General features: G+C 37.2%; 2 protein-coding genes across 2 annotated transcripts; both read left to right on the forward strand.

Moving 5' to 3' along the window:
• Positions 1-449: 449 nt before the first annotated feature.
• LOC126703684 (uncharacterized) lies at positions 450-12,187 on the forward strand. The gene is made up of 12 exons (XM_050402736.1): positions 450-789; positions 1,013-1,159; positions 1,384-1,498; positions 1,596-1,687; positions 3,329-3,432; positions 4,691-4,728; positions 5,031-5,266; positions 5,911-6,004; positions 6,103-6,293; positions 9,935-10,154; positions 10,495-10,662; positions 11,702-12,187. Exons 1-12 carry the CDS (start codon positions 589-591, stop codon positions 11,851-11,853), a joined length of 1,758 nt encoding a protein of 585 aa, XP_050258693.1. The 5' UTR covers positions 450-588; the 3' UTR covers positions 11,854-12,187.
• A 793-nt stretch (positions 12,188-12,980) lies between these two features.
• On the forward strand, positions 12,981-15,083 carry LOC126703957 (L10-interacting MYB domain-containing protein-like). Its single transcript, XM_050403006.1, has 3 exons — positions 12,981-13,621; positions 14,358-14,723; positions 14,811-15,083. Exons 1-3 carry the CDS (start codon positions 13,403-13,405, stop codon positions 15,081-15,083), a joined length of 858 nt encoding a protein of 285 aa, XP_050258963.1. The 5' UTR covers positions 12,981-13,402.
• Positions 15,084-15,432: the final 349 nt, after the last annotated feature.

Here is a 15,432-nt window from a genome sequence, read left to right on the forward strand (position 1 = left end):
TCAATCTGTTTAAAGTAGGAAGAGAAAATGAAGATGGCAAGTAAAGAATGACAAACTATAACGGAGTACATAACATATTAAGTAAAGAAGAATAAGTAAATATTTTATAAGAATTACACCTTAGTTTCAATCTACTCAACGTTGATAGACGTGGCAAAATGGGTGGGTCGGGTCAATCAGGTCGTAAGTCAAAATAAGTCATTTTTAAATGGGTCAATCAAGTTGTGGGTCAATCGGATTGGGTTAAAAATTTTTGACCCGTTTTGCCCTGTCTAATTTTTGAGACATAGCATGGTGTTACATTTTGATTGGGTTTGTGATGTGTTTTTTTGGCTTGCGTGGGCCACCCACACAGCACAGCACAGCACAACACAACACGACATAACACGACACGAGTTGTTTTGTAAAACTATAAAACTAGTATTCCAGAGAGATTCCCGACTCCCATCTTTTTTAAACCAAAAAAAAAAAAATCAACAAATATCTTCCTCCTCCTCCTCCTCCCATCGCATCGACAAAAACACACACACAACACGCACTCACTCATATTCTCTCTCTAGCATTCGCATCGGAGAGCACCAGAAAGAAATGGCGCCGCCAGAGCCTGAAGGGCAAGTTCAGCAACGAAGACAACCACAACAACAAGGTGGTTTCTCTTCGATGATCACCGGAGTCATAAGGATGGCTGTGTTTTGGTACTTCGCTTCCAAATTCTTCTCTCCCAAACGCCCCTCTGGCTCTGAACCCTCTCAGCTCATCTCCAATCTCTTCCACAAATCCGAGCCTCTCGTACTCTCTCTCTGATCTACAATTTTTTTTTAATTTTATTTTATTATTATATAATTTTATTCGCAATTATGTTTTTGAAAATTTGAGTCTAGGTTTGATAGAAGTGGATGAACTGTTGTTGCTCGGTGATGTTAGGACTTAATTAATTAGGGTTCAAATTTCTGTTTAATTTTTACTTGATAATATAATAAGCTAATTATTTGTTTGTGGTTGGGTTATGTAGGATATGTGGTTTTATGTTTCGGAAAACGAAAAGTTCAATGATTTCGCGAATGAAGCTGCACTTATGTGGCATGAAAGTAATATTCCGTACGCTGTTTGGGGATCGGAGAGTACCAGGTCTCTTTCTTTGAAGTATTCTCCGTCTGAGGTACCACTTTTGTTTTAAGAACCACTACCTGTAATTTAAATTCATAATACTTGTCGTTTGTATTCAATAAGTTCCTATGTTAGGAACTGCTTAGCCCGTCGATTCTAACGGGTAAGGTTGCCCAGAGGTTTTACCCGCTAAAGGCGGGTCCAAAGGGCTCTTCTTTAGAAATGTTCCCTAAGTTCGTATGGTAGGAGATATGAAGATAATATTTGTTTTTTCAGGCTGTAAAGAACAATGGGAGTCTATATGCTCACGTTTACTTTGCACGCTCTGGATACCCCGCCGACCCAAATGATCCAGAGTACCAACCTCTAGCTGCATTCGGAAGGACACACTGTAAGAATGTCTCTCTGGCTGTTTTTATATATTTATTTAACTTTTTTTTAAAAAAACAAATCAGCATTAAAGATATCTTCCATTTCATTGATTTCAGCTATCGTAGCATACTTTCCCAAGTCAAGAGCGGATAAAAAGAAGAGTTTATTGGGGAACAAAGATTCGGATGAGGGTGGAACTGTGACCAAGGTTTGCCCTTTACTATTAAATAGTCTCATAAATAACTTCAGGATGACTTATTACTAGTGAGCTTTGGTTTCAGATATCTAAACCTCATATTTCTACCTTTGCAATTGTTTAACTACGATTATTGTCTTCGATCTATCATCTATGAAGTCTACAACATTCTCTTCTTGAACTGATTTTGGTATGGATGCTCATTTGAGTGCCATAAATTTATCAAGTTTTGCGTATGTAAGAGGCTCCCTTTATTGTCAATAGCTGATTTTGTCAGAGGGTCATGTGCAAACACTCATTATACATTAATAATAATACACTGTATAAACATATTTGGTGAATTAGAGGACTGCATGTAAACCTTTAAGTAAAAGAGGGTTGGGTATTAGAGTAAATTGAACCTGTTTAATCAATGGTCGTTGGGGAAATGGCTGTCATTCAGGAGCAAGAAAATTAAAGGAAACAGTTGAGTAAAGTGCAGGGAGGAAGAGGGGGGGGGGGGGGTTTGCTGCAAATCTAGTTCACTTAACTTGTAGGATTGAGAGTCTGGAAGGCCATCAGAGCAGAGTAGGATCCTTGGGTAGATTTTTTGGGTTTAAAGTTGGTGGGAGGGGCAGATTCTGTTATGATGCCTGGTGCACTTAATAAACTGGCATCCCTACTTCCTTGTTTATTTCAGATCGCTGGTAATAAAAATGCTAGGGAAGCTGTATGAGGGATGGGGTGCAGTGGAATCTAGAATTTCTGAGACCTGCTTAGGACTGGGAATTGTTGTGTTTTATTAATCTTTTTAAGTAGCAGTATTCCACATGGATTAGGGTGGGCAGGAAATACCAGGTGTGTTGGAAATAGACTAAAAATGGATGCTTTAGTGTTTGTTCATACTTCATACTATGAGGCTTTAAGAGGGCAAAGGCTCCTCCAACGGTGGCTGTCTTTGTATGGATGAATTTTTTGGGGAAGATACAATTGATTACCTGATTAGATGAGGTATGTCTGTCGTGAGTCATTATATCATGTGCAAGCATTAGATGGGTGATGCTTGAAGCAGTGAGAGGGGTGCTTCAGTGTTGGCGCCAAAGACCTATTTCTCTTAAAATAGAGTATGGAATGTTGTTCCTTCATGTTTAATGTGGGGGAGATGGAGGGAGAGGAATAGGAGAATCTTTGAAGGACAAGAGTTGAGTGTTGAGAGGGTGAAATCCAAGTTTATTTTTGTTGGATCGGAGTAGGCCTTCAAACATATGTGATTTTTTAGTCTCATTGTATTCTTGATTTGACAGGAGAACTCAAAGCTATACAGCTGGTATACTTTGAATTGTTCCTTTTGTATCCAATGTAATATTTTTCTTCATAAAGTTAAATTTACTTATAGAAAACTGTGCTAGGCCCCTCCAGATGCCTATATGCACATAGAGGATAAATCTCATTCGAGGAGATCCCCTTTCCTGGTTTGGAATTTGTTTGTGATTTAATTATTGGTTAAAAATGATTCTGTTCTGTATAATTGTGGAGCTTTTGTAGATGATATTTTTGGTGTTGGTTGCTCCTGGACTCCAGTGTATCTTGAACAGGATGTCTTTTATAGACTCCTTATGATGGCACTTATCGATATGGGGTTCATATTCTAATGGAAATTTATGTTGACTTCAGGTGGTTGATGAAACTCAAGGTGATTCTGAAGATGATAAACCTGTGGAGTGGGTTTCTTATTGGAAACCAAATATTACAATCAATTTAGTAGATGATTTTACACGGTATGGTTTCTATGAGTGTCAGTTCTGTAATAGATTTTGCATGTGGTAGAAAGATTATTGATTTTATACTGATTGTAAAATTCCTACCACTGCAATTAATCTTTGAATATCTTAGTTGTGTACATTTCCAGGATTTGTTTTTTCTTTTCCTTGTATATATGGTGGTTTGTCTTTGTGGTACACCCGATTCCTCAAAGTCCTTGTTTCTGATTACATTATTTATTGTAAGACGATAGTTTTGGAACTGAAATTACTAATGTCCATAAAAAAGGTAAAAGGATGATCTTGTGAGTTAAGTGTTTTTTGGAGTTATAGTTGTTGAGATGAAATCACATATCTTTTTTTTTTTTTATCTGAGGCTTGAAGCCATGTATTTTAATGTTATGGTTTCTTGTGAGTATTGTCAGAAAACTAAAATATCTAAGCCTCCCCATTTCCATATTCGCCTCCCTTAAGTAATAAGGTCTAGATCCAATGCTGAAGCTGAGTGTTGTGTTTTAATACTTATTTACAATACTTTTTAAGAGATTGACCCAAAAAATATGGTAAAAATTATGATCAATAACTTTAAAGATTTCAAGGGCACTGTTACCTGCATTGTTTTGGTTTTGGATAATTTTTGTTGGTGTTTATTATTCTTTTTTCTCAGCAGTTGCTTGATGTTGGCTTTTTAAGTCCCCTTAAAGGTCATCTTGTTTTTAGCTTCCAAGATTTATTGTACTTTGAATCAGAATGTTGTTCCTAGTTGTAATAGAAACACAATCAGTTAAATAAATGGTTCTTTACACTGTTTTTTATTTTTATGTCTCACAGTTTGCGTTACCGAAAATCATTAATACCAAAAAATATTGATGTATACAAGTGGCAGAAAATAGTAATCTTGTCAGTCATACAAGTGGCATAATGTCATTATGGGGAGTGTCTTATGAAGTTAGTGTGTGTGCATAGCTTTTGTCTCTGCCTTTTGGTATCTTGTTTTTACTCCTAAAAGTTTCTTAGCTGTAATATTTTGTGTCTGAATTTATGTTATCTCATTTTCTTTTCCATAAGTTACTTTATCTCATTTTCTGTGTATTAACACTTCAAAAGAAAATGATACATGTCAAAGAAAATCTTCTTTGAAGTGTATTAACTGAACGTGCAACTGGTTTGAACATCAGGTTTACGTGATCTCATTTGCTATATTTTCTCTTTTCAATTTGATGAACTTTGTTGCTAACCTTGCTTATCCCCCACCCCTTCCTTGTTGTCCCTGCAGATACCCTCATAATGCTGTACCACCAAACATTGCTCCTTGTATCCTTGAAGTTTCCATTTTTGTGAATCTACATTTACTTTTGATGTCTTCCATCTCTATACTTTTCTGTTTTCTATGATAAATTCCCTATGACTCTTCCAGCTAGGTTTACCCTTTCTCTATTATAGTAAATGTGAATTCCATACTTATGTTGATGGGCAACAAGATAGTTGATGCAACCCATTGTCTTTAGTTATCTGTTGCACTATTGATTTACTAGGCCTGGAGCTGCATGTTAAGTAGACAGTGGGAAGATGGATGTCATAATCATAGCTTTGAGTTTCTTGACTTTGATCTGCAGACTTGAATGTTGAGCCTAGTACAGGGAACTACTACCCAAGTGTTTTCTTCAATGAGTTTTGGTTACTTAGAGACAAGTTGATACAAATTAATGAGACAGTGACAGAGTTGCCACTTAATCTGGAGGTGGGTCCCATAAGCATGACAAAGTGGCAACTATTCCTGCAGATTGACCAATCTTTCCAGATTCACCGTAGTTATGGAAGCATGCTTGAAGGCGAGGCTGATGAGTTAAAGGTATTGCTTATTCAGTCACTGTAGTAAATTTCTCTGGCACAAGCACATAATCAATTTAGCCAATGAACTCTATCTCAAATGGCGTTTCCTCCCCTTGTAAGAGCAAGGCAGATGGTGAAGTCATGGTTCAGGACCCACTGGTTGCTTGTATAAGTTCCACACACACACACACACACACACACACACACACACAAGAAATAAAAAAGATGATCCCATAAAATCAATATGAAAATCTGAATTTCAGCTGATGAACACTATCCAAATTTTCATAATGGTAGATTGTATTTTGGATTACATTTGAGGTGAACTTTGAAGATGTGAAAGAATTAAATGATTGTAAGAGAAACAGTTTTTTCAAATAGCCTTAAGACTTCTAATCCTAGAGTTTTTGTTAATCTAAATCTTCTTAATGTTCTGGCTTGAGAATTTTTCCCATCCAACAGTCACCTGCTTGCTAGTTGAAATAAGATGACATATAACTCTATGAAGTGAAATTTGGGTTGTCATTCAATGGAATGGAATCAAAGATTGTAGTTACTGTCTATAATGGTTTGGAAGCTTTTTTTTTTTTCTGTCCTTGTTGCTTCTAGTACCTTCCATGAAACTTAATATTTTGTTTTTTCTTTATCTGATAATTTTCTCAGAGGGTGTTCTTGGAAGGAAATCCATACCTCCTGGCAATCACAATGGTTGTTTCTTTACTTCATTCAGTGTTTGACTTCTTGGCATTCAAGAATGGTAAAATTGTAATTTTTGTTCAAGGGCCATTTTTAAGTTTCACTGCTGGATGTTCGAGGATAAATAATGCTAACTAATCTGATTGTGTCCCTATGCAGATATCCAATTTTGGAACAAAAATAAGTCTATGGAAGGACTGTCTGCAAAGTCTGTTGTTGTGAGCTTTATATGTCAGCTCATTGTTTTCCTCTATCTACTTGATAATGACACCTCGTGGATGATTCTTGCAAGTTCTGGAATTGGTTGCTGTATTGAGTTTTGGAAAATTGGGAAGGCTATGCACATAGAGGTAACATCTAGTTATTAAGATTATGTTTATTAATGTTTGTATGTCTCTTCTAAGATTTAAACAATTATTTTGGCTTTGAGCATGCATGAGAATTTGCCCCCTGATATCACATTATTCTAGATTTAACACAACGTTAGCATGTTTGTATGTGCTTATCTGCCATTTACTTAAGCTTGGGATACTTCTTTTTCCCCGTGTCCTATTGTTTGCTGCTACCAATTTTTTGCTGGATTCACATAGACAAGGATAGTATGTGTGTGTGCAGGGACAGAACCAGAATTTCATCCTTTTTTTTTGATAAGTAGGTATAATTTTATTAAAAAGAAGACTACCTCATGCATAAAGGAAAAGTAGCCAAAAAAGTTATGTACAAAAGGACAGAGACTCCAAAAACAAAGTAATGGAATCTCTAGTCATAAAACCCCAAGCACAATATCAATCCAACAAAGTGCGTACAAAGGTTGCTAGAAGCTGATCTCCCATACTCTGCATTCTCAAATGTATGTCTATTTCGTTCCTGCCATATGATCCATATAAAACATAACAGATCCATATTCCAAATATTCAAAGTTACCTATGTAGTTCCTCAAACCAAACAAAAGATCAATCACTCTCTTCGGTAAGACCCTGCAGATCCCAAAAGATTGAATAAAATATCTCCACAACTGATAATCCCACTTGCAATGAGGCAAAAGGTGATCCACCGCCTCCCTGCTACACTGGCACATGCAGCACCAATCCTCTATAGTGTAGCTTCTTTTCCTAAGGTTGTAACAAGTGAGTATCTTCCCCAACGCTGTCATCCAAATTAAAAGGGAAACCCTCTGTGGGGCCTTCACACCCCAAATACATTTCCAAGGAAAAGTGACAGAATCGGACCCCCTCAAAGCATTATAGAAAGAACAAATATCAAATTCTTCATTTTTCTTCAACCTCCAGTCTCCATTCTCATGAAGAGGAATATGTGAATCCAGAAGATGAAGAAAAGCAGCCACCAAGCCCAATTCCCAATCATTAAAGCACTGGAAGAATCTAACATCCCAACTCTGCCTTTCCCCCTCAAACTGCCTCACCAACAAAGACTCCTCTAAAGCATCCTGATCTGTGGAACTGTTGCACAACACAAGAAAAGAAATTCTTAGGAGTTGGTCCCCACACCAACAATCATGCTGAAATCAAATTCAGTTCCCCACTCTAACCTCAAACTGAATATGCTGACCAAACATCTCCCAACCCATCCTAATACTCTTCCAAAGACCACAACTATGGGTGCCCCTGACTAACTTCAAACTTCCCCTCTTCCACTACTCCCCAAAATTTTGAGGTAACTACACATCTCCATAAACTTATTTCCTCAACCCCAAACCACCAGTCACTTCCCCAAGAGAGCTTGATAAAGGTGGTAAGCTTCTTAATCCCTAACTTAGTAGTGCAGACCTTATCCCATCCTACCAAATAGTGTTTAAAGTCATCCCCCATTCCTCCTCAGAAGAAATTCCTTTGCAGCTTCTCTATCCTATTTGCCACGCTTGTGGGGATGGTAAACAATGAAGTGGGAATGGTTAACAATGAAAGATAATACATAGGAAGGCTTGAAAGAGTACTCTTCAATAAGGTCAACCACCCCCCCTTTTGAAAGGTATAGCTTCTTCCAACCTGCTAGCCAACTTTCAAACTTCTCCTTTTGGGAGGGCCGAAGCATGAATCAAAAATTTTCAACATTCAAGAATGAGAAATATAGATTCACTACTAAATTAATACATGAAAAAATAAAACTAGCATTTATTCATTGTTAACAAAAGATAAAATAATCATTACTTAATACATTTTAATTTAACTCTCTCAAGCTTACCAACTCATTTCCTATCTCTCTTCCCTATTCCTGTGGATATTGCTATTCGTATTGAGAGGCTTCAAAGGAATTTTCTATGGGGTGGGATAGATGAGTCTCCTGAATTTCGGCTAGTAAAATGGGCCCAGGTTTGTTCTCCCTTGCAGTCTGGCGGTTTGGGTATTAGAAACTTGAGAGCCATCAATCAAGCTTTGTTGGGTAAATGGCTGTGGAGATATGGAAGAGAGACAACCCATCTCTGGAGGTGGGTTGTTTTCACAATCATTCAGCCCCCTAACATTCCAGGAGATAATTTTCAGGTTCATTGAGGCACCACAAAATTCTGTTCCCCACTGGCATTACCTACCAAATCAGAATTATTCTCGAAGTTCCAAAAGTTTAGCAGACTATTCCCAACGCCCTTTAGAACTTGTCTTAAGCTCTCTCTTCTGAGAGCATTCTACCTGCATTTTAGCTTTCTTCCTAGCCTCCAAAGCTAAAAAAGTCCCAGTAATTTCCGCTTCGAAGCCTTCCAAGGAAACCAACAGGGAATAAGAATTTTAAAGTGTGCGAGTTCTATCTCTCCCTTTCCTCTACTCGACATTTCTTTCCCTTGGAAACCTGTGTGGCGTTCCAAGGTCCCTCCTAGGGTTGCCTTCTTCTCGTGGACTGCCTCATTAGGTAGGATTTTGACTACTGAAAATTTATGGTATAAGGGTGTCACAGTTGTTGATTGGTGCTATATGTGTAAAAAGAGTGGGGAATCAATGCATCACCTTCTCCTTCATTGTCCTATTGCTTATGATTTATGGTCTATGGTGTGGGCTCTTTTTGGTCTTCAATGGGTTATGCCGCATGGTGTCTCTGATTTATTTTCGAGTTGGCAAGGTTCCTTTGGTGGGCATCGGAGCATTGATTTATGGAGGGCTGTCCCTCATTGTGTCCTATGGTGTATTTGGCGAGAGTGGAACTCAAGATATTTCAAAGGGAAGGAGCAGTCTACTTTAGATCTTAAATCTCTTCTTCTTCATACCTTGCTAGAGTGGAGTTCTTCCTTTAATCTTTTCCCTTGTTCTAATTTTTAGAAATGCTTGATCTTTGTAATTTATGTGTTTGATGTACCGTTTTCCATGTTCACCCCCGGTGTACCTGGGCTTCTTTTTAATACAATTCCGTTATTTATCCAAAAAAAAAAAAAAAAAAAAAAATCATCTATCAAAATAGAATTCCATATTTGTGTAAATTCCTGAAATCATGTATGATTGATTTTGTACTAAATTTCCCAGCTTCTTTATGTATATATACTCAAATTCTCATCTATAAACAAAATAATGTTGCCATACCATATCTAGAACCTGATTCCAAACCAATAAATGAATAAATCAGCTTTAAGAACAAAAGAAATAAAATTTTTTTTTGATGAATTGATAGTGATAATGATGACAGAAAAATCTTACTTCTGAGTAAATGCAGCAAAACAACAACCACCAAAAAAAGAAAAGAAAAAAGAACTGTACTTTCCATTTGACTCTATTGAAAGCTGGCTCTAAAAATAATTTTAGTAGTTTCAATAGCTCTCAATGAGGTTTTGTTTGTGTGTGATAGTTCGTGTCTAGCACTGCACGTCATATATTTAGCATTTTGATGTGTGCATGTACTTCAATGTAGTAATCTTCTAATATCTAGAAAGCTACAGATTTGACGCTTGCTAATATCATATCTGCACTGAAGCTATTTATACTGCTTCAAATATTTCAGTTACCTTATTACGAGTTGAGGGAATTTTGTAATTTTTCTCTTTAATCCCCAGATTGATAGAAGTGGGAGAATACCTATGTTGAGGTTCCGGAATCGTGACTCTTATACACAAAATAAGACAAAGGAGTATGATGATATGGCAATGAAGTATTTGTCCTATGTGCTCTTCTTACTTGTTGCATGTTCCTCTATTTACTCACTCATGTATGAGCGCCACAGGAGCTGGTATTCCTGGATCCTTTCTTCATTGACTAGCTGTGTGTACATGTTTGGTAAGATTGTTCCTCCAAAACTTCTTGTGTTGATATTGCTATTGGTTCTTGTTACTAGACTTGTTAAGTCATTGAACTGTTTGTTATAATATATGGAGAGAAGAAAAAAAGAAAAAAAAAAAAATCCAACCTCGGGCATTACTAGGTCATTAACTCAAAATTATACTCTTGTTGGGAGCCTGATTAGTAATCTTTGCCTCTTTTTACCTAAATTGTCTTTGATGGCTTATGAGCTTCATAATCATTTATTCTGTTAAGAGTCAAAACAGCTCTCAGAGCATGCAAATTGTTTTTCTTTGCTTGTTGACGCTGATATGCAGAATGATTTTTATTATTGCAGGTTTTATAATGATGTGCCCTCAATTGTTCATAAATTATAAGCTGAAGTCTGTGGCCCATCTACCCTGGAGGCAGATGACATACAAATTCCTCAACACCATCATTGATGATCTCTTTGCTTTTGTCATAAAAATGCCCACACTACATCGGCTGTCTGTCTTTCGTGATGGTGAGATATAATTTAAATCCACTTTACATATTAGTTCAATTTTCCTAATAACTGTAGTAGACTTTAAAGTCCATATGCCTAAGTTAGGTCCCTTTTTCACTGTCAAATTCCTAAATGAGGGTTAGGCAATGGAAGTGCAGTGGTGCTATTTCTATTATGAGAAAAGGGAATGGGAAAACAGGTAGTCCATGTTGTACTGATTGGTGATATTATTACAATGGTCATTTTAACTAGAAATATTCAAAGGAAAACTGCCACCACCTGGAAGGTGCAGTAATTGAGTCATTGTTACATTGAGGGTGAAATGCCTCAAACAGCATAGTGCATACCTCATTATTGTGGACTATAACTTTGTGTTGGATTTTTATTCTGTATTATGGTCATGTGCCTAGTTCTTGCTTTTATTCAGAAATAGGAAGAGATATTTTTCTAAGTGCTTATTATCATCCTCACCCTTTGGATGTTTCAGAAGTTTTGGTTAGTAATTTTATTCAGCTATGGCAATTGGATACTCAGTATTTTTTGTCTTGGAAAACTTGTAAAGGAATGGACTAGCAGTTGTCGTGCTTAGCCTGGCATAGAGTTGTCCTTTCCTCTTATTTATTTATTAATTTATTGTTTTGGTTTGTATATTTTCCCATATTATTTGAAATATTGTGTCATTATTGGTAGAAAGCTTCTTAAAAAAGCCTTGGAAGGCTGGAGCTACAAACCTCACAATCAGGGTCACCTGGGAGGCCGTTGTTGATACCAATGGGCTGCAAGGCCCTGTGCACATACAATATTGCTTTTCATTCGTCACAGATAACCCTTTTATTTTTTTGTTGCTAAGTTATGCGTTCCTGTATGTCATTTAAGTGCCCCTCATTGTCAATACATCTTCTCAATGAGTATCATAACCTAATGCTAGTATGAAACCCTGCTAATTTTGTGTTGGATTCATGGGTTACTTACGTCCTGTCGTATTTTTCTGATATTGTTCTAGACTTGGGGTTTTTTTTTGGGTGTGATTTTCATCCTCTTTTTGCTGGTCTTGCAGATGTTATATTTTTGATATATGTATACCAAAGATGGATATATCCAGTGGACAAGAGACGTGTAAACGAATTTGGTTTTGTTGGTGAGGATGATCAGGTTGCTGAAGGTGCAGAGGTGACTGCCACAAAGGAAGAAGAGAAGAAAACCAACTGAGATGGTTTTCAATTTTGGTGGTGAGGATGATCAGGTTGCTGATGCTGCAGTGGTGACTGTTACCACAAAGGAAGAAGAGAAGAAAACCGACTGAGGTTGTTTTCAATTTATCAATCGGAACCATATTACAGCACGAACTGTAATATTTAGTTAGGATAACATTTTTTTTTTCTTGATTTGTTTTACATATTCACATTAGAATGTTGATTCTAGGCCATTGGCTCCTCTTCTGGAAGAATTTTGTGGCCCAGGAGGATAAGAGAATGTGTGTTTTGTGTGTTTTTCTTTAAATTAATTTTTGGTGTACTAAATTAATTATGCAACATTTTTGTAAGTGTGCCAATCTTTTGTACTATGTTTTTTAACCTATTTTTACCATTATAAAGTCAACCACTGCTGCAGGTGTTGAAGACTGATTTTAAAGCGTCTCCATTTATGACGATTCCAACTTTTAATCCTTGTAGCGGCAGCACATGTACCTTGTAAAGAAGATATTCATTATATGCTTAATGCTAGAAAAAGATTAAATGTCTAGATTGGGAGAAATGCAGTATAAAATGGAATGTGCATAATGGGTGTGTGCCTCAAATGACATCTCACTTGATTATTTGTTATTTATTTTATTGATGGTGGATCGTTTTGACGAACAGCATTTTATGATGTTTGGCTGGTATCAAAATGAAAAACATGTAACTTGGTCAATGATTTCCGCTGTTAAAATCGAATCTATGAGGGTTAATTTATCTTTCATCTTTCATTTTGGAAATTTGCAGTTTTATGCTTTTGTGAATGGTTTAATATGTTTTAACTATTTTGGATTGTTAATTTTATTTAATGCTTGTGAACTAGTGTGTATTTGAAAAATAAAATTTTTTTTTAGGTGAGTTTTCTAGTTATTCTACATGTTGTGAATGGAAGTTATGATTCATATAATTATTTGGAATTATAAAAATATTAATGTTTATTCCATGTACCAAATAGCTGAAACCTGAAATATTTTGCAGCTCATTCTCGTTGTTACATTCAAATACATGAAAATGAGCTATTTTTCCCGGCTAAAAGCTGAAAGGTTATAATAATCGAAAAGACAAAAGGATCGAAAAGATAAAGTGAGCGTTTGGATTGCAAGGAAACTGGCGTTTTGCTGCGTTTACGTTTTGCTCTGCTGGGACCCACGCGCACGCGAGCTGAAGAAAAACGCAAGTCTGTTGCTGCTGAGAAACGCAAGTTTCCTCTACACGCACCGTTTCACTTATCCTCCTACACGCACCGTTTCACTTATCCTATAACACTGGAACAAAACATCACCAACGGTCATTCAGCTCTACGCACCGTTTCATTTAAAAAGCTCTACGCACCGTTTCAATGCAAGAGCTGAAACAATCAACCCATTTTGCCTCTTGCGCGTACTGTTCATGTCTCAAAATGCTGAGGAAAACGGTGCACAAGTAGAAGCTGTCAAAACAGAGCATCAACGGTGCGCAGTCCATTGTAATGGCTATTTCCATTCTCACGGCTTCTGCTTTTTCTCTCAACTACCAGTGGCAGAATGCTTTCAATCCCCTTCAATGCTCCGTCCAATTCGTCTTCAATGTCGTTCACCTACCCACCAACCAGCTTTGGGTCAAAACAAAGCACAACAATTGATTACTGCAAACCCAGTAGGCAGAACCAAAAGAAAAGATCCCCTCTGTTCAACAAACACTCGAGCTCACCTTCTCTCCGCTTAGGTCATCGTCGCCGCCACTCCCCATCTCTGCATTCACGGGTATGTTGTTTTCCATGAAACTTCATCAATTTGTGTTTTTTTGGGTATTCAACTTCTGTGTGTTCTCTGTTGTGTTTTCCATGACACTAGTGTGGGTTTATTGATCCTTTGTCTAATACCAAAACGCTCACTTAGTGCCTCTGTTGGATATACCATTGTTTACTTTGCATTTTTCAGATGAGTTTATTTTGCATTTGGATCCACCATTTCTGTTACTTTGCCTAACTGAATGCACCCAAACTGTTTGTTTAAATGCCTCAATGAGTATAGAAGGTAGTTGTCCAATGCTTCATCAATTTGTGGTTTTTTGGGTTTAATCGTTTGTGTGTGGTTTTTGTATTCAACTACTCTGTGTGGTTCTATCATATTATTGCATCATAATTACGAAATATATATTTGATTTTCTTAATTATAGTCAAATCAAAGTTCAAAATTTGTAAAATTCTTCTTAATAACAATTTGTAGACTTTTTCCCTACTAATCATATAAGGGTGGAATAAGATTTTTTGTTGTTGATCTTTTGTTCTGTTTTCCATGACACTAGTGTGGGTTTATTGATCCTTTGTCTAATACCATTATTTCTCTTAGTGCCTCTGTTGTATTTGGATATACCATTGTTTACTTTGCATTTTTCATATGAGTTTACTTTGCATTTGGATACACCATTTCTGTTACTTTGCCTAACTGATTCTAAAATGCACCCAAACTGTTGGTTTAAATGCCTCAATGAGTATAGAAGGGAGTTGTAGGAAAAATGGTTAAGCAGAAGAAATCAATGGAGGGTGGTAGTAATGATGAAAGAGCTGACTGGAAAGACCCTAAGGAACTAGAGGCTTTTTGTCGGTTTTGTGCTGTTCAAGTCATGGCGGGCCAAAGGAAGCCTACTGGATTTTTGTCCAAAATTGGCCAAAGTGAAGTGATTCGGCAGTTGGGTGAGATTGAAAAAGTAGTGACTTGGCTGCAGATTAAAAACAAATGGGATCATTTGAGAAAAAGGTGGAAGATTTATAACAAGTGTTTGGAGAATGAGACTGGGTTGGGTTATGATCCTGTAACTGGGATGTTTGACGCACTTGATGAGTGGTGGAATCGAAAGATTGCGGTTAGTTTTGATCAATACATAATTGTGAAAAAATTTAGTGTCTAAAACTATATTCTTATGTTCTAACTACTGGTTGTCCACATGTAGGCATGTCCCGATGCAAAAACCTTGAAAACGAATGGTTTGCCTAATCGTGACCTTCTGAACATCATGTTTGGAGGCACGGCTGCAACAGGAAAAAATGCATTCTGCACGAGTGGTCCAATACCAACGGAAACCACCGAAGGGTCTGGGGACTCCGGTAATAGCATAGAATTTGTTGACCCCCAATGTGAACCCGTTGTGAATGTTGACGCAATGGAGGTTGAAGGTCCATCATCGTCGAGGGTAGGACCAGCAGTGAATAAGGGGAAGGCCTAGCAACCAGTGTCCACATCTTCAAGCCAATTTCCAAGAAACCAAAAAAAAGGCGTTCAACCGCGCAAGAGATGTCGGACTCTTTAAAGAGTATTTCAAATGTTATTGTTGAAAGATCTAGTCTAAGTGCCCGTACACCATCTGCTCCCACAGCAACGGCTCAGGTTAAAGAAATTCTGGACATGGTGTTGAGTCTTCCTGGGGTGTACTCGGGTCATTACCTTCATTTGTTCAGCACTATCTACTTCATGGAAAAAGAGCCGGGTAGACACATGTTTGCAGCACTTTCCGATAACAAGGATATCCAGCTAAAGTGGCTAGAAAAAGAGTACCAAAGGCACCCTGATTATCA

This window comes from Quercus robur, chromosome 10, assembly GCF_932294415.1.
Source record: "Quercus robur chromosome 10, dhQueRobu3.1, whole genome shotgun sequence".
NCBI classification, from domain to species: domain Eukaryota; kingdom Viridiplantae; phylum Streptophyta; class Magnoliopsida; order Fagales; family Fagaceae; genus Quercus; species Quercus robur.